Raw genomic sequence first — 25,702 nt, 5'->3', positions numbered from 1 at the left:
ATTTATTCACATTTTCTCCTTTCTGGTGTTTTTCATTCCTTCCTAAAGATTCAGCTTGCTATTTGATAGGGATTTGGTTGATGGTTTGGGGTTTGAGTTCTGTTTTTTGATTCCGGGGGTTTAACCCAGGAACACTTAATCACTGAGCCACAATCCCCAGCCCTTTTTCATTTTGAGACAGAGTCTCACTAAATTGCTCAGAGCCTTGCTAAGTTGCTGAGGCCGGCCTCAAACTTGTGATCCTCCTGCCTCAGCCTCGTGAGTCGATAGGATTATTGGTGTGTGCCACCACACTCAGTTTATCTGACAGTATTTCCTATCAGTAGGAAGAACTCCCTTATGGTATTGTCTCTTGGCTATAACTCTTTTAATTTTTTTTTATTTTTCCTGTTCACTTTTGTTTGTTTGTTTTTTTAACTCTTAATTTTTATCTGAGTTTTTAAATCTAGTCATCCATGAAAGAGGTATCTGCTGGTTATAGATTCAGTGTTGACAGGTTATTTTCTTTCACCCCTTTAAAGAAACCTTTTTACTGTCTTCTGATCTCTAATGTTCCTGATGTCTAGCTCACTTAAAGATGAATTCTTCCTATTGCTAAAATAGCAATTATCTCTTTAACATAATTTTTTCCGGCAGTGTTGGAAATTGAACCTAGGGCCTTGTGCATGCTATAAAAGCACTCTACCAGTGAACCCTATACCCAGCCCATAATTTTTAAATGTTATAGGGTAACAGTCTCTTATCTCTTCTTTCCACCTTAAAAAAAAATAGTAGCCTGTTTTCTCAGGCACTCCTACAGGAGTCTCCTCTTCCAGGTCCCCAAGAAATAGATCAGAACCTGACCCTCCTCCCTTCTCCTTCATCTTACTTTCTCTAGGAGACCTTACCTCCTCCAGGGCCATGGATATGCTCATAACTCTGGAATCTATAGCTGCAGCCTGATCTTGCCTCTATCTGTTCTGGGTTTTTATATCCAACATCAGGTGGCATCTTCCCCTAGATGTATAGTTTCAAACTTAACATGGTCAAAGCCAACTCAGTTTCCCTTCCATAGTCCTGCTCCTTCCCCAGGCTTTCCAGTCTCCGTGAACAGCATCTGGTGTTGAACAGCATCTGGGAGTAGAAACTTGGGTCAGCAATGACCCAAGCCAGGAACTTAGTCTTTTCCTCTTTCCCTGCATCCACTACAGTACTACCTCCCATTTCTCATGTCTGCTCTGTCTATCACCTCTCTCCTGGACATCAGCAACATCCTAATGGGCTTCCTGTTTTCCCCCACCCCCACAGTCATTCTCCCTCAGTGGAGTGATCTTTCAATGGCATAAATAAGATCATATTGTTCCCCTATTTAAAATCCTCTAAGGAAGCAATTTATCTAGAAATACATTAGTTTCCCCTTATCAATAGGGGATTTGTTCCAAGATCCCCAGTGAATGCCCAAGACCATAGATCATACTGAACCCTATATACACTATATGTTTTCCTATACAGTACATTCCTACCTATGACAAACTTTCACGTTTTCACTTAAAGGAAACATTTTGTGGTTTCTCATTGGCATATCAGCATTGTCAGCATCACTAGTCTTGCAATTTGGTGCCATTATTAAATAAAATAAAAAGGGATGGGGATGTAACTCAGTGGTAGAGTGTTTGCTTAGCATGTATGAGACCCTGGGTTCAATTCCCAGCACTGAAAAAAAAAAAGGTTATTCAAACACAAACACTGCAATCACAACAATCAATCTAACCACCAAGATGGTTTCTAAGTGGTTAATGGGAAGGTAGAATATAGAGTGTGGATACACTGGACAAAGGGATGAGTCATGTCCTGCACAGGATGGAATAGTTTAGCAAGAGATTGCATCATGCTACTCAGGAAGGCATGCAAGTTAAAACATACAAAGTGTTTATTTCTGGAATTTTCCATTTAATATTTTTGGACCATGGTTAACCACAATTAATAAAACCACAGAAAGTGAAACTAATAGTAAAGTTAAATACTGTATATATTCTCTACAAAAATCTAGGAACAATGATTAACATATAGCAAAAAGCATCCCAGATACCTAGATTATAGTTTTGAAATACTATTAGAGTATATTTTGAAATACTATTCCAAGCCTAGGAATACACAAAATAAGCAAGAAATATCTTGCCATGACAAAAAGCAAGGAAATCTACCAGACTATTAGAATCATATCAAAAAGACTCAGCAGCCAAATCAAAGAAGTCTCCACTGACCAATAATGGGACAATTTAAGCTTAACAGAGCTAGTAATTGCAATGGATTAAAACCATCAAACATATTGAAACCCACATGTTCTAAATGATGTTGGAAATATAATAGCTCACTTTTGAAAGGTAATAGGAAACAAATTTATTATCTCGAACACTAGTAAGTAAAGGGGGAAAATCAAACATTCAGTCTTTTCTACATTAACTGTTCCCCTAGTTAACAAATAATAGCTCAGGGAAAGCATCTCTTCATAAAATATTCCAACTAATAAAAAAAATATGAAAGAAATAGACTACCACCATATTGAAACCTCTAGTGAATTCAAAGATACAGGCATTATGCTATCAGTGGCTGATAAGCCTACAGAAAGGCAGACAACCAAACATTAAAGTACCTTCTGGAGAAAGAGCATCTAAAGTTTTCTAAAAAGGCCCAAACTTGTGTCCTACAAATCTCTAGATCCAGGTGCTAATTTGCATGAAATAGCGAAAACAAAGAACATGTAGAATGTGAGCTGAATGTTGAATAAACAGACAACAAAAGCTCAGACTGGGAAACTGTACAGATCGAGCCTCCCTTTAAAGAAAAGAAGAAGATGCAGTAGGAATCTACAGCATAAAAGACTTAAAACACATATCAACTTTTTTGGGGGAAGAATAAATGGGCAAGATCATAACACCTAAGGATATGCACTTGGGTGACAAAATTATAAAGAAATGCAAAGCGGTGGTTACTATGAAAGTCACCTTTGGGAGGAGGAAGGTGATTGGGGTTGGGGCAGAAGCAATGGAGGGCCCCTTGGATAGCTGCCAAGTTCTAGTTCATGACCTGGGTGGTGGATACAAAATTGTTGGGGGCGGGGAAGGAGTACCATTGCGTGCTAAGGATCAAACCCACATCTAGAGTTCGTCTAATCTTCCCATGCTCCCCTCCCAAACCCACTACGAATCAGCCTCCTTATATCAGAGAAAACATTCAGCATTTGGTTTTGGGGGGGCAAAGGGGAGAGAGGGGAAGGGAGGGGACAAGGGGTGTAAAAAAGATGGTGGAATGAGATGGACATCATTACCCTAAGTACATGTATGAAAACACGAATAGTGTGAATATACTTTGTGAACAAGCAGAGACATGAGAAATCATGCTCTATATGTGTACTATAAATTGAAATGCATTCTGCTGTCATGCATAACAAATTAGAATAAAAAATAAAATTAAAAAAAAAACTATAAAAAAAAAACCCACAACCTAGAGCACGATAAGCAAGCCCTGAGCTACATTCACAGCCAAGATGTATGCTTTTCTAACAATTAAGTTATACATTTGTTTCAGTTGGTTTTCTACATGTTTTATTATGACTTATAAATGAGTTTTTAAAACCCATCTCTAATGGAGAGATCAGCAAACATTTTTAAATATTTTAGGTTTTGCAAGTCAAAAGAAGCAAAAGAGTGGATACTATGTAAGTACTTATATAACTATTTAAAATACAATTGTTTTTAAATAGTTTTAAATTATTTTTAAATGCGTAAGGATAAACTCAAAGCATTCCGACCCTCGAAGATCCAAAAGCCTTGAATGCAGGATCTCTGCTGTCTAGCACCCGCCAGTCAAGAGCTCCCAGCACTAAGTTGTCTGGGGAGAGTGACCCTCTGCTCCCCTGCTAGACAGCAACATCGTCTGCGTTTCTAAGCAACTGGCGGAGAGGAGCGAGCACGCACGCGCAGGAGCTCCAGCCTCCACCACCCGCTCAAAGAGAGCGCCACTCCCAAAAGGAGAGAACCTAGGGGTCCCTGAGCCTTAGAAATCCAGAACTGGCAAAGGTACCCTTCCTAAAGCCGAAATCCAGATTCTCCCCTTAAGCCCTCTACTACATCCTTGTCACTCAAGGTATGATCTAGTAGACCAACAGCAGCAGACCTGGGAACATTCGAGAAATACAAGAACCTGCTAGAATCAGACAGGAACCTTTCTTACCTCCCAGATCAGAACCCCACCCCAGACCTCAGTGTCTGCATTTTTAACAAGATCCTAGGAGATCCGCATGTGTCTTAACGTTTGACAGGTGTTGTTTCACAGTCCAACATAAGGCAATGCTATAATAAACGCATCAAACCAGGAACACCTTTTATAGGTTAAACTTTTAACCTAGACACTAAAGGACCGCCTTTATGATTTATAAAAAAGAAGGTTCCGAAGCTGGGTTCCCTATACTCAGCATGGGTGAAAAGTATCCTCTGTCCATCAGTCCAGGACAGAATATACCACTGAACTCTAATTTCTGCTTTCAAAGCCAAAGGACAGTTTCTACTCCCAGAATGAATGTACCGCTTCTTTAAACAGGTGAAAATGGGGGGGGGGGGCTCAAAATATGAGTGCTTTGCACCTGGCAAGATAAGTAGGTCAAATGGCAACATAAGAGAAATCTCAAGACTGAGGGAAGACACAGCACACTGTCTTTAACAATAATAGAGGCAGCACCCAACATGGTGCTCACAAAATGCAGCTGAAGAGCCCTCAGAAAACAGACCTCATTTGAAACTGCAAAAATGAAATTCCTGCAAACACTAAGACAGTGGCTCTGTACTCCCAAGAAATGTTCCCACATTGCTAACTTCCTGTCTGATGAGTTCTCTCCCCCTCCATCTGTCTTGGGAAGCTGCAGACCTTGAGTTTTACTTCCTCATCAGATGATGGTGGCAAGTCAGAATAGACACATTCCAGTGCTAACAGAATCACTTTGTTTCACCAAGAAATCCTAAACAGAAGTGATTCACCAAAGAACACCACATTTATAGAAAAGAAAATTATCATATTTTTTTAAAGGCCAGGACAAAATTAAAAGAAACAATTAAACAGAAAGCAATTTAAAAATAATTTTTATTTTATTCCTTTTAAATATTTATTTTTTTTAGTTGCAGTTGGACATCATTTGTTTTATTTATTTACTTTTATGAGGTGCTGAGGATTGAACCCAGGGCCTCGAACATACAAGGCGAGCACTCTACCACTGAGCCATAACCTCAGCCCCTAAAAATAATTTTTTAAATACATGATACATATTATAACATAGTTGAACCTTAAAAACATCATGCTAAGTGAAAACAGTTAGTTACAAAAGAGCACATATATGATTCCACTTATATAAAATGTCCAGAATTTGAAAATCCTATATATATATATGGAGATTGGTGGTTAATGGCCAAAGAATGCCAGCTTTGTTTTGGAAGTAATGAAAATGTTCTAAAAGTGATTTGCAGTAATGTTGCACAATTCTGTGAACATACTAAAAGTTATTTGTGTACTTTAAATGGGTGAATTGTATGGTGTGTATATTTCAATAAAGCTGCTTTTTTTTTTTAATTCATGGTACCACACAAGATACAGGCAAGTCTAAAACATGGAGTTCCTACTATAACACAAAGACTCTCCGAGCACGATCTGGAAAAAAGTAGAGGCCCTGCTATATTTATCCAGGGAAACACTCCCATCTCAGTTTGGGAAAGAATTTCACAGTTTTTTCAAGGTCATCAGTCTCAAAGAAATCCCCAGCTGGTTTTAGGTTCCTGTTCCAGAAATGCTGGAAAAACCAAAACAGGCAAAGCACTTAACAAAACAGCACCTTTAACCTACGTGGGCTACATGAGAAACAGAATCATGGTCTAGACATGATGGGCTCTGTCAGAAAACAAAGTTGAGGATTCTCTATTGCTATAGAAACTCAAGTCCAAAATAGACTACACAGGAAATGGTTTCAAAAGGCCCCAAAAAACAACTCACAAAGAATGGTGGCCAAAAGAACCCCTTCCTCTATAGCCAAGGCCTTCTTTGTCAGCTCTGCTGACCCTAATGGGCCTTAACCTTGACCCAGTCTCTGTTTAATTTCCCAAACCTAGGGCAGAGGTCATCATGAGAAGCCTTGTGAGGAGTCTGGCTGCACCCACAAGGATCTGTGTTGGCCTTACAGTCACAGCTGTTACCATGGAGAGAAAGACACAAGGGGAGTTGGGAAAGATGTCTCTTGCCCTGAAGCAAAATATACAAAACTCCAGGGCATCTGGGAGCCTATGGAGATCAATCTCTGCAGCTTTCAGCCAACAGCTTTGTTCTGACCTGGTGACCTGGATTCTCTCTTATCCCCAGGCAAATTAAAAGACCAAATGTTATTAAGCAATTAATAATGAAGCAGATGCTGTTTGCCTTCTGTGTCTCTGACAGAAACCTGCTCCAAAAGCCTTACTTCAGTCTCTAAGGAGAAAATGACTATCTCCAATGCCAAGGGCAAAGGGAATTGGCAAGTGCCTAGATCTGTGCCTGGCACATAGTGATATTCAATGCCCCTTGAATGAATGTTGATATTCCCTTGGCATTCTGTACCTTCTTCCCTAGGCCTGGAAAAATACATAGCACACACACACAAAACTGAATCTACACCTCTTCACTGTAGCCCCATTTATAACCTTGCAAAATCTAAAAGCATAACAACAAATACTGCTAGAATATAGATTTCAGAGGGCTGGACATTTTATTAATTTTGTTACTAAAATACCTAAGCGCCTAAATCAATGACTAACACATAGGAGGCGCGTTCTTGATAAATATTTGTTTTATGCTAAGTGAATCGAGGGCCCACTATGTGCCAGGCGCTGTGCTATTCCAACTTCTGCCAGCGTCCCCCTTCCTTCCCAACCACTTCCACCTCGGCAGAGGCTGCCCTGAGTCCTCCTGTCGCCAGAGGCCGCTGCTGAAAACGCACGGATTCCTTTCAAGTCACTCTTTGATCCCATGAGGCCGCTGCCCAGAGCTACGATGGCGGCGCCGGTGGCAGCTGTAGCCCGCCGGCTGCGGCGGCCCATTCGAAGGTCGCCCGCCTGGCAAGGCCCCAGCCGTCGGCCAGCCTCCACCAAGCCGCCTCCAGCCCAGAGCTCCGCCGTGAGGGACGCCTTCCTGAGCTTCTTCCGGGATCGCCACGGCCACCGCTTGGTACCCTCTGCCTCCGTGCGGCCCCGCGGCGACCCGAGTCTGCTGTTCGTCAACGCGGGCATGAACCAGGTGGGGGCGGGGCCGTACTCATCAGGGGCGGAGTTCGTGAGTTTTCCCGGAGAAAGGCGCCGCGGGATTGGGCAAAAGAAGTGGGGGGTGGGGCGCACGGCTTTGTGAGAGAGGGGGCGGGGCGAAGTTGGATGACGCGTTGGAGGCGGAGCTTACGCCTAGATAGAGATTGGGGAGGACTTGACTGGTCAGGGACGGGGTTTTTAGTCTCAGAATGGCAGGTGTGAAGTCCAGCGGAGTTATGAATAAAGATAACTTGACCGTTAATGTTTATTGAGCACCAGCTGTGTTCTAGGTACTGTTTTCTACGCTTTGATTTTGAGCAACACTTACTCTCTCTAGACTTCGTTGTTCTCATCTATAATTTGAAGATCGGATGGGAGGTTTACTTTAAAAGCCTACTAAATGCTGATAGTTTTTTTTTTTTTTTTTTTTTTTTTTATTGTGGGTTGTTCAAAACATNGTATTGAGGATTGAACCCAGGGGTGCTTTATCCCTAAGCCACATCCCCAACTCCCCCCCCCACCTTTTTTTTTTTTTAATTTTGAGACAGGGCATCCTTAAGTTGCTTAGGGCCTTACTAAATTTCTGAGGCTGGTCTTGAACCTGTGATCCTCCTGCCTCCAGCTTCCAAGTTGCTGGGGTTACAGGCATGTGCCACAGCACCTGGCCTGTGATCAGTTTTGTTCCCTTAAGTTACTGAGTCTGTTTGAAGACGCTGAGATAAAGGTGTCACCTTTCAGTGCATTGTCTCCAGCCACCGGTACATTTATCGTTCTTAATTATTTTACTAGTAGAGAGTCCCTAGCTGTGCTTCACACACACCAGAGATGGCTGTCACAGGCTCCCAGGTTGTCTTCCTAGGCCAAGACCAAACTGCACTCTCAAGGTCACAATTGGCCTTCAGTCTGAAAAGCTTTTGCTATGTCCACTCCCCACTTTTCCCTTCTAAGGAGATATCTGCCTTCTCCCTTCACATGCTTCTAGTTCAAGCCCATCTTCCTGGGCACTGTGGATCCTCGAAGTGAGATGGCAGGCTACCGGCGTGTGGCCAACAGCCAGAAATGTGTGCGAGCTGGAGGACGCCATAATGATCTGGCAGATGTGGGTCGAGACCTTTCCCATCATACCTTCTTTGAGATGCTTGGCAATTGGGCCTTCAGGGGTGAATATTTTAAGGTGAGTCTCTAGGAAGTTCTGGAGTTAAGAAAGGATCAGAGTTAAGAAAAGATCAGACCTGATCCAGAAAGAGGCCAAGGTGAACTCTACCTTCCCTCCCTGTCTTCTTAGGCAGGGCCTCATACTAGATGTAGAGGAAAAGTGCTGGATGAACAGGTATAATGGGACTACACTTCATTTCCCTAATTGGATTGTTTCCCTGCCCTCCAGGGACTGTACCTCTCATCTAGTGGATGTGTTTACATTATCTTATGAATAAGTGGCCAGACAGCAATGCTAAGGTGCTAACTGGAATTAAAAGTCACCCCAGACTAGGGTGGGTAGAGGATTTCATGAAAAAGTGGGATTCATTCTAGAACTTGAAAGAAGGTAGGCAGATGAACAGGGAAGCTTTCTGGACAGGAAAAAAAAATAAACTTCAGAGTCAGAAATGGTCTTGGTTTATTCCAGAAACAAGATAGGCAACGGAAATGGTTTTGTCTTCACCTAAGATCTGAACTCATGTGGCTTGGTTGGCACGTACTTAGGGCCTCCTCTCACCCACCTTCCCCCTTTCCCCCCCTTCCTGGTTTCTGCTGCAGGAAGAGGCTTGCAGCATGGCCTGGGAACTTCTGACTCAAGTCTACGGGATTCCTGAGGATAGGCTTTGGGTCTCCTACTTTGGTGGAGATCCCAAAATAGGACTGGACCCAGACCTGGAGAGCAGGGACATCTGGCTCAGCTTAGGGTAAGTCAGTCCCCTCTTTGTATTCATTCATGGAGGGAAGGTAAACTGGAAAACAGACTGCCAGCATAGGTCCTTAGTCTCAGGGTCAGCCCTGTTCCTCTTCTTGCTGAACTGGGACTTGGAGGAGGGAATCTCATGACAAAAGTGTCCTAGCTTCTGAATGTATCTCCCACCACTTACTTGGCTTTCTCCCCAGGGTGCCTGCCAACCGTGTACTTTCCTTTGGACCACAGGAGAACTTCTGGGGGATGGGGGACACTGGCCCTTGTGGGCCCTGTACTGAGATCCACTATGACCTGGCTGGTGGGGTGGGAGCCCCTCAGCTGGTGGAACTTTGGAATCTGGTATTCATGCAGCACAACAGGTAATGGGGCGCTGAAGCTGGAGAATTCTTGGCTAGGGGTTAAAAAGGTGGCAGTCAGGGGCTGGGGTTGTGGCTCAGCGATAGAGTGCTTGCCTAGCATGTGTAAGGCACTAGGTTCGATTCTCATCGCCACATATAAATAAATGAATAAAACAAAGGCTCATCAACATCTAAAAAAAATATTTTTAAATAAAGGTGGCAGTCTGAAGACTCATCCACTTTTTATAAAAACACATACTTAAAAGGCACTTAATATGTATCAGACATATTTTAAAATACTTTTCAGATAATGACTAATTCAATCCTAGTCTTTGTCCATGCCAATTTAAATTAGTCTCTTTTCTATTAGGATGCAATGGAGTTGAACTTAATGCTCTTCAGGATTTTCTTCTAGCCTTGACATGTCTTTCTAAGGGCAAAAAATTCTTTCCTACTGGGTGATGTATGGATCTAGGCAAAGGCCCAGACAAGGGTGAGGGTAGAGTTAGTACTGTATAAGAAAGGACAGGACTCAAGGCCATTGTCATGTCCCACTGGGTGGGGATGGGTGGTGGAACCATCCTGTTCCTCCCAGTGTTGGGCCCTCTTGGACTTCTCCTTACTCCACTTGGGCATGTGCCTTGCACCTGTATCCTGATTAACCTCATCTTGTATACCTTCCCTGGTTAGAGAGGCCGACGGAAGCCTACAGCCCCTGCCCCATCGACACGTGGACACAGGAATGGGCCTAGAAAGGCTGGTGGCCGTGCTGCAAGGCAGGTGCTCCACCTATGACACTGACCTCTTCTCCCCGCTTCTCAATGCCATTCACCAGGTGAGCCTACCTCTGTCCTTCCAGAAGCTCTCTAACCTGCTTGTCTTTGGCACTCAGCCTCAGTGGCTTGTCATCTTTGTCGAGAATTCAGAGTATTTCCAATACGTGGGGACAGTGACCAGCCAAGAATCCCAGAGTTTCAAACATGAGGCTGGGATTCACTGTTCCTTGATGTTGCTTCTAACTCCTTCCTTCCTTCAAAAACTGTGAGTTGAGGCCTACTTTGTGTTCAGTCCTTTGTGCTTGGTACAGAGGAAATAGCCGTAAACAGGCAGGAGATCACAGAGATTACTCGCTAGTATGAAACACAATAAATGAGTATATGAACAAATAAGATTATAGGTTACAAATTGTAAACAAGTGATAAACATGGCTGAGAGTAACTGAGGGGAGTACCAAGGAATACTACACGGGGTATGTGGAGAAGGCTCACCAGAGATGACCTTTGATCTGAAACCTAAAAGAGGAGTCAGCAACAGGAAGTTTATTTCAGGCTGAGGGTACAATTGGTACCAAATCCCTGAGGCAGGAAAAGTCTTGACATGTACCAGGGATCAAAGACAGCCAGCCTGCTAAAGTAGAATCACAGGATATATAACTGGCCACATGTCAGTTAGCTTTTGCTATATAATAAACTACCCAAATGTTCCATGACTTATAACCGCCATTGAGCTCATGAGTCTGAAGCAGGCTGTTTGTTGGTTAGCTGGGTCATTCTTTTGGTCTTGTGTGAGGTCACCATACATCTGTGCTCAACTATGAGGCAGCTCTGTTTTGGGGTTTGGCTGACTTCCAGTTAGAGTGAGTGGGCTGTATGTCCATCATCATCCAGCTGGCTAGCTCAGGCTTGTTCACATCACAGTTCAGCAAGGTTCCGGGAAGGAAAGCAGAAGTGTAGGCTTGGGATGGTGTCCTTTTCACTACATTCCATTGACCAGAGCAAGTCACAAGGCCAGCCTCAGATGCAATGGAGAAATTGATTCTGTCCTTCCATGGGAAGCAGCTGTAGTTTCATCACAAAGTGCTGTGTGCTCGGGAAAGGACTGTTTTAGCAAACAACCCATCACAGAGAAAAAAGCAGGAGTCAAATCCTGTGAGGCCTTGAAGTCCAAAGTGAGGCTTTTATTCCACCTGTGGTGAAAAGGACTGGGGTGTGGGGTGACAGGTCCCAGATAACGCTTCTGAAGGGCCACTCTTGTTGCTGTGTGGAACACGGACTAAAGGATGATAAGAGTAACGGCCAAGAAATAGTTAGGAGGCCATTAGCAGGCCAGTCAAGACACCATGGGGCACTACAAAAGTGGCAGCAGCGGAAATAGAAAAAGCAGATTGATTGGGGAGTTCTCACGTAGGTAGAAGAAAAGGACCCACTGAGGGATCAGATGGGGAGGGGCAGGGTTAATGACTTGCCAGCAGTGAGTGACAGGGCTGTTTACTGTTTTGAGGAAGCCTGGGGAAGGGGTGGAATCCAGCGAGCACTCCCCTGTGTTGATTGTCAGGCCTGCTTCAGAGGTCAGATCTGCACCTGATGAGTTCTGTGGCCTGTGTCCCTTAGCTCCTCTGAGCCTCAGTTTCCTCTCTTTAAAGATAATAATACCTCTTGATCAGGGCTATTTGTAGGATGACATAATTTTTCAAGGAGGCACCCAGTTCTGAGAGTAGAAATTCAGTAAGTAATCACAGTCATGATCATTGTTAATGCTGATGTAAGCCCCATGTAGACAGGACTAGCTCTCATTCACCTGGGTAGCTTCTTCAGAAGCCCATTCTGGAAGTGGGTGACTGTAGGGCTGAGGGCTGATGCTGTGGAATCAATGAAGAACATCCACCTGGGCAGATCAGGCAGGGCCAACAGCATGTTTCCTCTCCTGTTTTCCAGAGCTGTGGGGCACCCCCTTACTCAGGCCGGGTAGGAGCAGCAGACGAGGGACGCATAGACACAGCGTATCGCGTGGTGGCTGACCACATCCGCACACTCAGTGTCTGCATTGCCGATGGCGTCTCCCCAGGAATGTCAGGTGCCCCGTGAGTCTGGAAGGGCTCCACAGAGTGGCAGGAGCTGCTGGAGGCTACAGGGCAAGGAGGGAAGGACATAGAACAGTGGGTCAGGTGGAGAGCACAAGACAAATGGGGGAGAGGGCTTACTGTGATCAGAGGCTGCTGGGGGCTCATATCTGGGCTCTGAACCCCCCTAGGTTGGTTCTTCGTCAGATTCTTCGGCGAGCTGTGCGCTTCTCCACGGAGGTCTTACGAGCACCACCTGGCTTCCTGGGCAGCTTGGTGCCAGTGGTGGTGGAGACACTGGTAAGGCCTCCCTAGGCCCTGAAAGACCCTACGACTGAGCCCAGCTAGTACCCCTGGCCTGGGTCCCCAGGGTTCCTCATCCTAAGTGTCCAGCCCAGCATCCTCTCTGCCAGAGTTGCTTACAAGAGGCAAGGAGGCTGCCTGAGGGTCCTGGCCCAGGTCACTGAGCCTTTGACCTTAGGGTTCCCTTCTGCCTCTATCCCTAACCCACAGGACAACCAGTGGCCTATATGGGTCCCTTCCCCTGTCCCTCAGAGGGCTTGAGCCTCTAGGGCAGGTGTCCTCAGGGAGGCCTGAGGTGGGCTGGCTGCCCATCAGGCCTCCTCAGCCCTCTTTACCTTCCCTAGGGGAACACTTATCCTGAACTGCAGAAGAACTCAGCGCAGGTACTAGATTTGGGTGGGGAGGGAGGGACTGATGGGAGATTTATGGAGAGAGGTCCCCCTACAACGAGACCCAGCTCCACTCCTGCCCTGCCCTGTTCAGATAACCAACCTAGTGTCAGAGGACGAGGCAACTTTCCTGGCCTCCCTGCAGCGGGGCCGGCAGATCATTGACCGAGCTCTGAGGCGCCTGGGGCCTTCTGATTTGTTCCCTGGTGAGTAGGGAGGGGAAGGAGCTCTGGGCCAGTCCTGTGGCTCCTGTCCACATCCTGCCTCCCTGTGCCTCCTCTCCTGTCCCCACAGCAGTCAACTCACCCCGCATCTCCCTACCCTGCATTGCCCAGCCAGCCCTGCCTCATGTCCCTATGATCCAAGGAGGCTGCATGCTTAGGCCGAGCCTCCCCACTCCTCTAAATATCCCAGCTCCAGCTTTGGAAATGAAGCTTGAAGGTGACCCCTCACCGGGGAGTCCCTTGTACGGGGAGGGGGCACTTGTGCTGGGCACATGGTTGTCTCTATGTGCTTAGAAAAGCCCTGGCCCCTTACTTCTCTCTTATGTCTCTCCCCTTCCTTTGCCGTACCCCTGTCCTTCTCAATACTCTGTCCTCCTTCCTCAAAGCTGAAGTGGCCTGGTCCTTATCAGTGTCTGGGGACCTGGGGCTCCCCCTGGACCTGGTGGAGCTGATGCTGCAGGAGAAGGGGGTGAAGCTGGACTTTGCGGGGCTGGAACGACTGGCCCAAGAGGAGGCCCAGGTACAGCTGGGGCACCCCTGTTCTGGTTCTGTTGAGACATGTCAGCCTCTTCCCCAGCCCTGAGTTCCTGGGGCAAGATCTATAGCTATTGAGAAGAATCCAGAGGCTGAGATAGTCTGTCCCCTCACCCATGGGAATGATGGAACAGAAAGCTCAGCCCCTGCTCAGAGCCTGTGGAGAAGAACACTAGCTGGCAGTAAGCTGAACAGAGAAGAAGTGGGGAGGCCAGAACAGCATCCTAGAGAGCGGGCTCCAGGGGTGGTGTGTAGGAAGGCCCAGGCCCAAGGAGCCTGCGTGAGGGAGGGTCCACCAGCCAACCAAGCCCTGAGGTCTTATTCCATACCCCTTTGCAGAGTTCGTGGGGACAGGGCTTTCCAAGGCACAAGTCCCATGGCATTCTCTGTACTTGTTTCTTTCATGCACGGGTCCTACAGCACCGGGCTCAGCACACTGAGCCAGAGCAAGAGCAAGGACTGCACCTCAATATCCATGCACTGGGGGAGCTGCAACGCCAAGGGGTGCCCCCAACCGATGACAGCCCCAAGTACAGCTACTCCCTGCAACCTGATGGGGGTTATGGTGAGAGCCTGGACCCAAGCCGGTGGCCACAAGCTTGCCTGACCATGATTGGGGAGGACATCAAAGATGATGGCTCCCAGCCCTTATGCATTCCCCAGGCTAGACACCAGGGGTCGCTGCGGCCCCAGCCTGGTGCCTGCTGGCCTCAAGTCACAGACCCACATTCCGCATCCCCAGCTGCGGCCTACCACAGATAACCCTTCTGTACCCTGGCAGAGTTTGGCACGTGTGAGGCCCAGGTATTGCGGCTGTATGCAGAGGACGGGACAGCTGTGGCTTCTGTGGGGGCAGGCCAGCGTTGTGGCTTCCTCCTGGACAGGACCAACTTCTATGCTGAACAGGGGGGTCAGGCTTCTGACCGAGGCTACCTGGTGCGGGTGGGACAGCAGGTGAGTGTTCCCCACCCTAGGCTAACTTCTGTGGAGGCAGATCTAAGCCTGGATGGGGGCCAAAGGGAAGGAGAAGACACAAGCAACACTCCCACATCTTGGCCCTGCTCTCCCTCAGGATGTGCTGTTCCCCGTGGCCCGGGCCCAAGTCTTCGGGGGCTTTGTCCTGCATGAGGCAGTGGCCCCTGAATGCCTGCAAGTGGGGGACCAGGTGCAGCTTCATGTGGATAAGGTAAGGACCCCAGCCCAGTTATGCTCAATATCCTGTGACCCCTTCAACCTCCCCAGGCCCCATCCTCACCCAGGACCCTGAATGACAAAAGCGTTACAGGCCTGGCGTCTGGGCTGCATGGAGAAGCACACGGCTACCCACCTCCTGAGCTGGGCTCTGTGGCAAACCTTGGGCCCCAACACAGAGCAGCGGGGCTCCCATCTCAATCCGGAACGACTGCGCTTTGATGTGGCCACCCAGGTGAGCCAGGCACAGGAAGACAGGCTTTACATAAAGCAAATTGCTTAGAGAGAGACAGTCCAGTTTGCCAGGAGTGACCAGACTAGTCAGTGGGCCTCTCCTAGCTCTGATGTTGGGTTCTGCAGGCCCTGCAGCTAAGGACACTCCCTTCACCTCCAGCCACCCATCTACCTTGTTCCTATTGTCACCCTAGCCATTCTTCTTCACACTGGGCTGCCTTTTCCCTTCTCTGTTCCCCTTCCCCCTCTCTACCCATCAGCTCTAATCCTTCCACCAAAATGTACTCATTGACCCTTTGCTCCTGCAGTGCCCTCAGCTATATTTCTCTCCCATTGGGCCTCTTGTTGTAAGTTTTCTAAGGACAGAAGTTGCTATTTTCACCAACTTCTGATGCCCAGTGAAAGGGCTGCAGCTTCTAGTAGGCCCAACTCCCAGGTGGCCTTCTAAGGAAGATAATTATTCCTCTACCAACGTTTATTGAGTACCTATTATGTGCCAGCCACTGTTGTAGAACCTGGGGAGAGTTCAATGAACATCAACTGCTCCTTAATGTATCAGTTACAAGGATAAGGCTAATGCCTGTTTCCATGTCCATTTCCCCCAACCCCCCAGGCCCCACTGACCCCAGAGCAGCTCCGGAGAATAGAAGATACTGTGCAGGAAGCCGTGGGGCAGGACGAGGCTGTATACATGGAGGAGGTACCTCTGGCACTCACTGCCCACATCCCTGGCCTGCGCTTTCTGGATGAGGTCAGTTGATGGAGATGGCCTGCTCCCTTCAGTCATATCCAGAAGGCTTCCTCCTTGTCCTTTACAGGCATTACAGGCCTGTCCCCTCTTAACCCTCAGGTGTACCCAGACCCAGTGCGGGTGGTGTCCGTGGGGGTACCTGTGGCCCGTGCGTTGGACCCCGCCTCCCAGGCTGCACTGCAGACCTCCGTGGAGCTCTGCTGTGGGACGTGAGTCTCTCTCTGCTGCCCTGACCCGGGGCCCTAGATCTTTACCTTTCCATGGTCTTTAGAGCCACCACACCTCTGCTTGGGGCTCAGGCTTCTCCCTTCTCTTCAATAATCCCTTCTGACTTTGTCCTGCCTCCTCCTTCCCATAGGCACCTGCTACGCACAGGGGATGTGGGGGACTTGGTTATCATCGGGGAGCACCAGCTCACCAAAGGTACCACTCGTCTGCTGGCCATCACCGGGGAGCAGGCCAAGCAGGTCAGTGCACCAGTAGGCCCAGGAGACTCCCAGGAGTGGACAGAGAGGGCAGGGGACACACACAGCCAATACTGCTGGGCTCAGGGATGCCCCACAGTGGAGCCAGTGTCCATATACGCACACTGGTGTGGCCAGGCCAGCTGTTGGCAACTGGCACCTGGTAAGATTATTTGGTGCTATTGCCTTGATGAGCTCTTGCTGTTAAATATTTCTAATTTGACCTTGACCAGCTGCAAGCCCCTGTCCTAGGGAGGTGACAGTAAGCCTGGAAGCTCTGACCATCTTGTCCCCTCTCTGCAGGCCCGAGAAGTGGGCCAGAGCCTCACCCAGGAGGTGGAAGCAGCCACAGAGCGACTGAGTCGAGGCACCCAGGACCTGGGGGAGGCACAGCGGCTATCCAAGGACATGGGACGGCTCACGGAGGTAGGGGCCATCCCCATAATGGAGCTGTTTCCCACCTTCTCTTGGTCCTGTTCCCTTCCCGGGCTTCCCTGGACCCTTCCAGTCTCTACCCAGCACTCCAGTTGGTTTGGGCTCCAGGGGTTTGTCTGCAGGGCGGGTGAGGTGTCCGCCCCGGCCCTGCTGCTCCTTGCCTCAGAGGCATGACCCAGGGAAAGGGCAAAATGACACACCCTGGCCACAGGCTGTGGACACTGCCATGATGCCCCAGTGGCAGCGGCGGGAGCTTCAGGCCACATTGAAGGTGCTCCAGCGTCGCGCCAACACAGCCATCCGCAAGCTGGAGATGAGCCAGGTAAGAGGGGGTGTGGCACGCCGCGTGAACCCCAAGAAGCTTTCCCCTAAAAAGGGCTGGGGTGATGGGAGGCAAAGTCAGAGCCTATGCAGGGACAAAGGGAAGGGGCTGGTGACCACTGCTTCCTTCACCTGCCAGCCAGGAGCCATCTCAAATGTGTCCCCATTTTTCTCTCTGCCAAACTGTCTCTCCCCTAGCCTTTCCTCCAGGAAACCTAACTTGATTAACCCCATTGAACCCACATTGCCCTGTGACTGTCATTCCCCTCCTGGTCCATCTGTGCTCAGCCTTCCTCCTGTCACCTTCAGTGACTTATTTGTAGGGGCCTAGAGCTATGATGAAAGGGAAGAGGCAAGGCAGGCAGGAAGGACGTGGGTGGAGCACAAAAAACAGGGACATCCTTGGCAGAGCCCCTGCCGCCACCACCACTCAGAGCTGATGACCTTCACTGAGAGAGGGCACAGAAGCACATGGGGATCTGGACTGGGGCTTAATTCTGAGGTGGGGATGATGGGAAATCTGGCTCTCAGCTTGACCCCTCTACTGTCCTTCCTGCCCCACAGGCTGCAAAGAAATCCGAGGAGCTGCTCAAGAGGCACACGAAGGGGCCTCTGATTGTGGACACAGTCCCTGCCGAGTCCCTATCAGTGAGTACTGGCACTGGGGGCTGCATCAGGGCCCGAGGAGGACACGGTCCTGGCTGGGAGGTATCTGGGAGTCTAGGAAGCTAGGCAGTCCCCTGTGTCCTCCCACCAGGTGCTGGTGAAGGTGGTGCGACAGCTGTGCGCACAGGCCCCCAGCACGTCCGTGCTCCTTCTCAGCCCTCAGCCAGTGGGCAGCGTGCTGTGTGCCTGTCAGGTGGCCCAGGTAAGGGAAGCGGGAGAGCACCCCACCCCTGGCAGCTCCAGGTCCAGCTCTCTGATTCTGTATCTTTTATTCCTCCCAGACAAGAAGGCCAGGGCTGAGTGGAGGTGCCCTAGAGGACATCTCAGAATAGGCATAGGGCAGTTTCCTTTTCCCTAAAGGTAGCCCTTTGCTGCCCCAGAAGACACTGTGGGACTCCCTAATCCCCACCCCTCCCAGGCTCACTTCCCTGCAACAAGTCACAGATGCTCATCAGCCTCTGCCCACAGCTAGAGAGGGGCTGCTGGTCACCAGGATGCCACTCTTGCGGGTCCGCTGAGTGGAGGCTAGCAGCGAGGGCTACTCTGCATCCCTTTCCCTTCTGATTCTGTCCTCAGGGTGCCACACCCACCTTCACGGCAGAGGCATGGGCGCTGGCCGTGTGCAGCCACATGGGGGGCAAGGCCTGGGGCTCTCGAGTGGTGGCCCAGGGCACTGGAAGCACCACAGACCTGGAAGCTGCCCTCAGGACAGCCCGAACCTACGCCCTTAACCAGCTCTGACCCAGGTCCACCCTGGCACCCACATGGACTAAAGGCACGCAGCTGGCACCCTGAAAGGGCCAGCAGAACCTCCAGGAAGCTGAAGCAGAGAGGATTCGAGGCTGGAGGCCAAGTGGCCGAGCGGAATTGGGCCACCTCGTCTGGGCCCTGCATGACACGAGGAGACATGGGCCAGGGGAAGTAGAAGTGGGCCCAGAGACACACCATCCCCACCCAACGTGAAGACAAGAGCTGTTGTGGCTGTGATTGCTTATTAAAAAGTACTTCACGGGCTGGGGATGATGTGGCTCAAGCGGTAGCACGCTCGTCTGGCATGCGTGCGACCTGGGTTCGATACTCAGCACCACATACAAAGATGTTGTGTCCGCCGAAAACTAAAAAATAAATATTAAAATTCTCTCTCTCTCTCTCTCTCTCTCTTTAAAAAAAAAAAAAAGTACTTCACAAAGGATAGGAAGCTCTGGAAGTTTCTTCTACTTAAAACAATGTCCAGTGCTTACCTCACATGCACAAGGCCCTGGCTTCAATCCCTAGTACCATCAAAAAAATTTTTTTTTCTTCCCAGCATGGCATAGGTGCCCCATCACCAGTCCGACCACTCACACAGAGCAGAAAGGCCACCCAGGATCCCAGTCTGGACCATCCTCATCCTCAGAGTGCTCAGACAGGTCCAGTGACTTCTTGTTTTAGTTCAGGCCCTGCTGACTTGAGAACACTGAGCAACAGGAACTGCTCAATCATTGAGACCGTGGCAAGCACCAGCAGTTTCTGCTTGGAAGCAAGTTTCAGACTTGCTTTTAGTGGGAGAAATAGGCAAGAAAGAGAAACAAGAGCCAGGTACGGTGACATAGGCCTGTAATTCCAGCCTCTCAGAAGATTTAGGTAGGAGGAGGGCAAGTTTGAGGCCAGCCTGGGCAATTTAGTGAGACCCTATAACAAACTAAAAAGGGCTGAGGATGTAGCTCAGAGTTAGAGAACCTGCCTGGCATGTGTGAGTCCCTAAGTTCGGTCCCCGGCACAGAAAAAAAAGAAGAGGGTGTCAGTGATGACAACTAAAGTGAGACTGGGGGTCAGGAGGGTGGGGTGGCATTACTGCCTCACCTTCAGGTGGCATCCGAGCTGGGAGCCGGAGGTGAGAGTGTGAGCCCCACAGAAGTCTGAGACAAGTGTTCCAGGCAGAGGGCAGCCAGTGCAGGCCCCTGCAGTGGGGTGAAGAGGTCAGTGCCACTGAGCAGGGAGCTAGGACAGTAGGTGAGGGGTCAGACCAACCACAGGCTTTTTAAAACCAGTTACACAGCACCTGCCCCAGCCGGAGCTGAAGCAAACAGCTGCCCAGAGCTGGAGGAGGTCAGGGGCTGGAGGGATGGCCTCCTCCCCCGCCAGAATGAGTTCACTCTGCTCCAAACCAGGCACTAGAACTGCCTGTTCCCAAATCCTGTTGCAAGATGGGGTAAAAAAGAACCTCTATGGACCCATCTTCAGTGCAGGGGTCCCCTGGCTACCAGGTTCTGGGGTTGTCTAGTTAAAAAAAAAAGTGTTGGAATGCAGGGTGTCATTCCTTGCACAGTATCTCATTCTGATTGAGTCGTGATGATTTGTGGGTAAACCCATGCAGGGCTTGAAGGGGCTGACAGCCCTGGTGCCTGACTTTGGACTGCATAGCTGTACCTTAGGAGTGTCCCAGCTGCTCCTGTTCAATGATGCTCACCACAGGCCCTGGGCACCGCAGTGCATTGTGGTATTCCCATTCTATTGATAGTGGAGCATCTGAGATATTCATTTACCCAAGATAACTAAGTGGCAGTAATCCACAGAGTTGAAGTTAAAGCTGAGTTACGCCTTCATGAGACACCACCCCCACCAGGCTGCCTCTCCCCTCCAGAAAGATGTTTTTCTTTTTGGTTTTTTGTTTGTTTGTTTGTTTGTTTTTTAAGTAGCCAGCCCCTTGGAGATCAGGGACATCAACCACATCCGGTCACTCCAAGGCCAGAAGGGGGGCTGGCACTCAGCTTGGGGCTGGGAAGGCCTGGATCCTTCCTGCCTCGGCCCCCTGTTTACATCTTGGAGAAAGGTGTGGGTCTGCAGGAAGCCTTGAGGAAGCTCAGTGACTCCTGGGGGTGTCCGGAAAGAGCCTTCCCATCCTCGGTTTCCACCATGCTTTTCCTGATCCATCTCCCGCCCCACCCCAACCTTTTCACACAACGGTATCCGGAGGCCAAAGCACCCATTGCAAGAGCTCTGCCTTCACCTCTCCACACAAAAAGTCCACCCATTCCCAAACTCGCCCCCAGAAGCACCAGGCCTCGCCCAAGGTCAGAAGCTCCCGCTACCACCAACGGCCCCACGCAGCCGATTCCCCAGGAAGCCCCAGGGCGACCAGCGTGCCACGTGCCCGCCCGCAGGACAACCGTGGGGGCCGCCCCCTGCGCTCCCCACACCTAGCCCTGCGACGACCACACGGCCCGCCCCCTGGCGACGCAGGCGTCCCTAACGACCCTGCGGCCAGTGAGGGCGAGCGCCCGGCCTGCGGAGCTGGAGAGGGACCTCTGGGACAGGGGACACCCACCCAGGGCTCCCCGATCGATGCTACGCACGGGAGCGGGGCCCGGAAGCCCCTGGGGCTCCAGCGCCCCCCAACACACAGCCCATCGCCTCGGCCCCACTCTTCCATAGCGGGGAAGCGCCGGTCCAGGTCGGCACGTACTGCTCTGTCCCCACCCAACCCGGGTCCCCTCGCGGGGATCCGCCCCACTTCCCTGTCCTACGCCCTACCCCGTCACTATTTGCAAACTGGCCCCAAGGCCTGGGGTCCCCGTGAGGGGAGTGGGGAACTGTGGGAATAGGAGGGGGAAGGTGAGACATCAGGTAGGTGGCGAGGGACAGCATTCCTACTCTGGGGCCCCCGTCCTCTTAGAAACACTGTCCCTTCATCCCCAGCGGGAGGGCGGCAGACCTGAAGCTCCAGAAGCTTCCCGTGCCTCCCTCCTGGTTTCCCTTGGTTACCAGAGCCAGAGCCTCTTCACCCCAGGTAGGAGGAGGGACGGACCCCCTGGCCTTTGGAGCCAAGCTTCCCTACCGCGGTGTCTGAGGGAAGATGAGGATGAGGGATGGGGAGAGGAGCCTCCCTCTGGAGTCCTTTCTGAGACAATAGGCCTTAGTGAGCCCAAGCTGGGGGAGGGGTCCCAGAGCTTATTTCACCACCACAAAGACCAAGCCTGGGCTCTGTCACAGAAACTCTTTTTCCCTTCTTCTTGTGACTCCACAAACTGGGAATTCCCAGCTGGGAATTCAGGAGTGACATACTAAGGTGAGACATGGTGGCCATGAAAGAGGTCAAGGCAGGTGTGGGCCAAAGCCTAGGCCCCTGAAGAGGGCAATCCTCAGGGAATCCTGGTGTGAGGTTGTGGTGGGGTAGGGACTAAGAAGGCAGAGGAAGCAGCGGCAGGAAGAGCCACAGGGGCTCTGGCAGGCAGGCCATCACAGCTGGGGCACCTCCAGGGGCTGATAGAGGGCTGGACACCTCTGTTTCCCAGTTCAGAGGAAGGGATGCAAGGACAGTTGAGGACCAGGGTGTGAGGAGCAAGGTGAGGAAGCTCCCCCACAATGTCATCTACTTCCCATTTGGACAGTGGGAAGAACCTCTGCCTGGAGTGGTTGAATTTACCTGGGGACTTGAGAAACAACAGAGAAGGTCGAAGACTTCCCCTGTGCAGAGGGAATGTGCTAGAGACTGAGGCATCAACTCCCCGGTCTGTGAGGAACAAGGGCCCTGCCTGAGTCATGGGGCAGGAGAGCCAAAGGAGGCAGGCAGAATTCCAGCTTGGGAGAGGCTTCGGAGTCCAGCAGTGAATGGAGGCAAGGAGGGCTGGGCTGCCTAGGTCAGCACCTAAGTGGGTAAACCTGGGTTCCATGCTGGTGACGAGAGCTCATGAGCTGGAGAAGGCAGGAGGCCAACAGGGCAAGTGCTGTGAATCACCAGGTTGGGATCAATCCAGCACCTCATGGGAGGAGAGGGAGCACTGGACAGACCGAAATTCAGACATCAGCCCTCCACTTTCTGAGCTTCAGTTTCATTTGTGAAATGGGGATGATGGTGTTTTAATAATAACAATACTCTATAATATATTTGAGGAGTGAATAAATTACATAGGTGAGGCATCTGGCATCTTTGTCATGGTATCCACACATGCCCTCAGTGCTGTTTCTGGGCCTGGCACTCTGAAATGTCACACCCACACATTAATTCCTTAGTCCTCTAGATAATCCCATGAAGGGAAGTGTTGCCACCTCCATTTTATAGATAAAGAAACTGAAACTTAGTGGGGTTAAATGTCCCACAGATGCAAGGGACAGAGTGGGGAGGTGACTTGAGGCCCAGCATCTGAGCTTTGGGCCAGTTGTGTGCTCCTGCATGCTATTAAGTACCTACAGTTCAAAAAATGATGGTTCTATCTAGTCAAGGATATGGTTTCCAGAACCAGCCATCAAAAAACTAGGGTAGTACTTTTGTTTCCTGTGCATGTTAAGAATGGACCCTTGAGGTTATGACCTAGTGTGGACATGGTCCCTTTGTGATTTCAGGATCCTGACTAAGGACATATTCTAAGGACAAAGAGTGGGGGCCTGGGGAGGGTTGGCCTTTCCCCAGGGATCATGGTCCTGGGCTGGCTGTGCTTGATGTTGGAGACTTCAATACATGAAGCCCACCTTGCCTGTGAGTCAGGCCCCAGAGAAAGATGAAAGTCCACAGCACACCCCCCACCCTCCTCTCTCCTCCTCCAAGGGCATCCTTTAGATGGGGACACCAACTGTGCTCCAAGAGCCACCCTGCTGGTAGCTCTGACCTCTCTGGAATGTCAGAGAGGATTCCTGCCCCAGGTCAGGAACATGCTTCCAGTCTTCACTCTGGGATCCCCTGACTGCCCCACAGGCTCCCTAAGGAGATGAGGCTCCAGAGAGGAACTTGAGCCCTTTCGGGGACTGTCCCCTCCTCTGGGGACCTTGAACTCTCTGGGTTCCCCCTAGACCTTCAACTAATGGGTGTCTATCCATCCCTGCAGGCTCCCAGGGAAGACAGCGCTGCTCACTGACACCCTCAGCTGCAGACTGGTGATTCCAGGCCAGACTGAGGCCCACCTGTGAAGTAGGTGGCTATGGCAAGCCCGCCTCCAGCTCCTGTGGTCCCCCCACCGTTCTCCTCTCGGTGGGACATTCCCTTCCCCTTTTCTAATGGTGCTCTCTTGCATCTGAAATTCATTCACACTGAGATATAGATTTATTTATTTATTTATTTATTTTTGGCAGTACTAGGGATCAGAGAGGTAGCTCTTATATAAACATGTATGTCCCTCTTACTGTATATGTTACATAGAATGTGCCGCCCTCCTGGGTGTTCCCTGTTCTGCCATCAGTGTCTTCTATAAAATGAGGATGAGGGTGCCACCCCGCCTGCATCCTGGGATGGTGGAAGACTCAGATCTGAGTTCCCAAGGGACCTTGTAACTGTCGGGTGCTGAACAGCTGTGGGTTGCTGATACTGCCTCAGGCTGGCACAGCTGGGATGTGACACTGGCAGTGCAGCGTGATGCGTGATGCGGAGAGGAAGGGGTCCCAGGAGTTAGACATTTGGTCCCTCTCCGCTCCCCCATTGAACTATTTCATCTACCGACTTAGGACTTTTTTTCCCATCGTTTCATTCACCAAATTGTGAGCTTAGCAAAACGACAGGACCCCCTGGTCACAGAAGCCCAACTCTTAGCGTCTGCAAAGAGGGCTGATGAGAAGACTGCCAAGTTAGGTCTGAGAGCTGCAGGGACTGCGAGGAACCAGGCCGTTCTGGGGGCCTTGGGGACATGGATGGGGACTGAAGTTCTGGTGCCCTGGACCCACCCTTCTTTTCTGCTGCCTCCCCCAGGCTTCCTTCCCTCCTGCTCCAGCAGCAGGGGCTCCAGATCCTTCAAGGACGTGTCCTTCTGTCTGCCTCCACTTGGACAAATCCTAAGAAGGGCTCTGATTGGCTGGCATCAGGCAGCCAGCCCTGAACCAATTGCTCTAGCCAATAGGAATCTCCTCTTGGTCAGAATCTATTCTTAGAAGCAAATGGGACAGCCAATAGCAGCTACCCCCATGGCAGGCCAGGCTGGGTGAGAGACGGCAGACAAAGGAGTAGGAAGCAGCCCCACACCTTGAGGAGCTGGGTCTGGCCTGGGTGCAGGGAGAGAGGGTAGGCAGCTTGTCACTGAAGGGTCACAGGTTCTGGGAGGCTGGGGCTCTGACAAAGGCTCTGACTAGAAAGTGTGTGGGGGGGGGGAAGATGCTGGCGGTCAGATTCCGTGAACCATGAATAGTCTTCTTCCTGGGTCAAGGTGGCAGGAACAGTGTTTTAGGCCCAGGGAACAGCCTGAGCAAAGGCAGGGAAGTATGAAGTAGCCCACAGCGTCCCAGATGCTGAGAGGAGTTTATTGCCAGGTGTGGTGGTGCACTTCTGTAATCCCAACGACACTGGAGACTGAGGCAGGAGGATGGAAAGTTTGAGGCCAGCCTGGGCAACTTATCTCAAAATAAAAAACAAAAGGGGCTGCAGGTGTAGCTCAGTGGTAAAGTATCCCTGGGTTGGAACCCAAGTACCAACCGGGGGGGGGGGGCAGTTTATTTCAGAGAGCACCCAGTGTGCAGGGAAAGGAGCTGAGGAGGCTGACTTCCGCCTGAGGGCAGCATGAGACACGGAAGCCTTGCACAGAGACCTGGGTCAGGGCTAGATGTAAGAGTACCACCCTGGTGCCAGAGGCCAGGTGCCCAACATCTGAAGTTATGATGTGTTGGACAAGGAGTCCCTGAGCGGAGGCAGCAGCAGGAAAGGCTCAGAGATGCTGGTGACAGAGGCGGGGTAGAGTCAGTAACCAGATGTGGGGCCTGCAGGAGGCTGGCGCCAGTTCTGGTATCTAGATGGGTCGAACCTAAAGGAGCTGGGAAGCTTCCCAGCCTGAGCCTGGAATTCAGAGGAGGGATGAGAGCTGGGACCCGTAAAAGGAGTGAGGATGGCAGAAACCTGAGGGCCCTCAGCCTGGGGGGGGG

General features: G+C 50.4%; 2 protein-coding genes across 2 annotated transcripts in view; both read left to right on the top strand.

Annotated features, from left to right (window-relative positions):
- Positions 1 to 7,027: 7,027 nt before the first annotated feature.
- Positions 7,028 to 18,685, top strand: Aars2 (alanyl-tRNA synthetase 2, mitochondrial). Its single transcript, XM_015487813.2, has 22 exons — positions 7,028 to 7,287; positions 8,275 to 8,466; positions 9,048 to 9,193; positions 9,390 to 9,557; positions 10,227 to 10,371; positions 12,251 to 12,396; positions 12,567 to 12,675; positions 13,023 to 13,061; positions 13,162 to 13,273; positions 13,678 to 13,811; positions 14,246 to 14,390; positions 14,607 to 14,779; positions 14,898 to 15,011; positions 15,111 to 15,251; positions 15,864 to 16,001; positions 16,101 to 16,210; positions 16,360 to 16,468; positions 16,769 to 16,891; positions 17,112 to 17,222; positions 17,786 to 17,869; positions 17,979 to 18,089; positions 18,464 to 18,685. Exons 1-22 carry the CDS (start codon positions 7,045 to 7,047, stop codon positions 18,626 to 18,628), a joined length of 2,958 nt encoding a protein of 985 aa, XP_015343299.2. The 5' UTR covers positions 7,028 to 7,044; the 3' UTR covers positions 18,629 to 18,685.
- A 2,436-nt stretch (positions 18,686 to 21,121) lies between these two features.
- The window catches only part of Tcte1 (t-complex-associated-testis-expressed 1), a 24,842-nt gene continuing 20,261 nt past the window's right edge, over positions 21,122 to 25,702 (top strand). Inside the window, exons 1-2 of the mRNA XM_015487370.2 lie at positions 21,122 to 21,320; positions 23,689 to 23,771. The gene's annotated coding sequence lies outside the window, so the exon portion shown is untranslated. The remainder of the gene's footprint in view (positions 21,321 to 23,688; positions 23,772 to 25,702) is intronic.

The sequence above is a fragment of the Marmota marmota genome, unplaced genomic scaffold (genome assembly GCF_001458135.2).
Source record: "Marmota marmota marmota unplaced genomic scaffold, marMar, whole genome shotgun sequence".
In the NCBI taxonomy this organism is placed as follows: Eukaryota; Metazoa; Chordata; class Mammalia; order Rodentia; family Sciuridae; genus Marmota; species Marmota marmota.
The sequence above is the reverse complement of the archived record's forward strand: the minus strand, read 5'-3'. Positions and strand labels throughout refer to the sequence as shown.

Excerpts from the sequence above, each read along its gene's own strand:
- Aars2 (XM_015487813.2), top strand. The coding sequence starts at position 7,045 with ATGGCGGCGCCGGTGGCAGCTGTAGCCCGCCGGCTGCGGCGGCCCATT. Across the intron at positions 13,812-14,245 it reads TGGCCCAAGAGGAGGCCCAG|CACCGGGCTCAGCACACTGA; the intron begins GTACAGCTGGGG and ends CGGGTCCTACAG. Across the intron at positions 16,469-16,768 it reads CCGGGGAGCAGGCCAAGCAG|GCCCGAGAAGTGGGCCAGAG; the intron begins GTCAGTGCACCA and ends CCCTCTCTGCAG.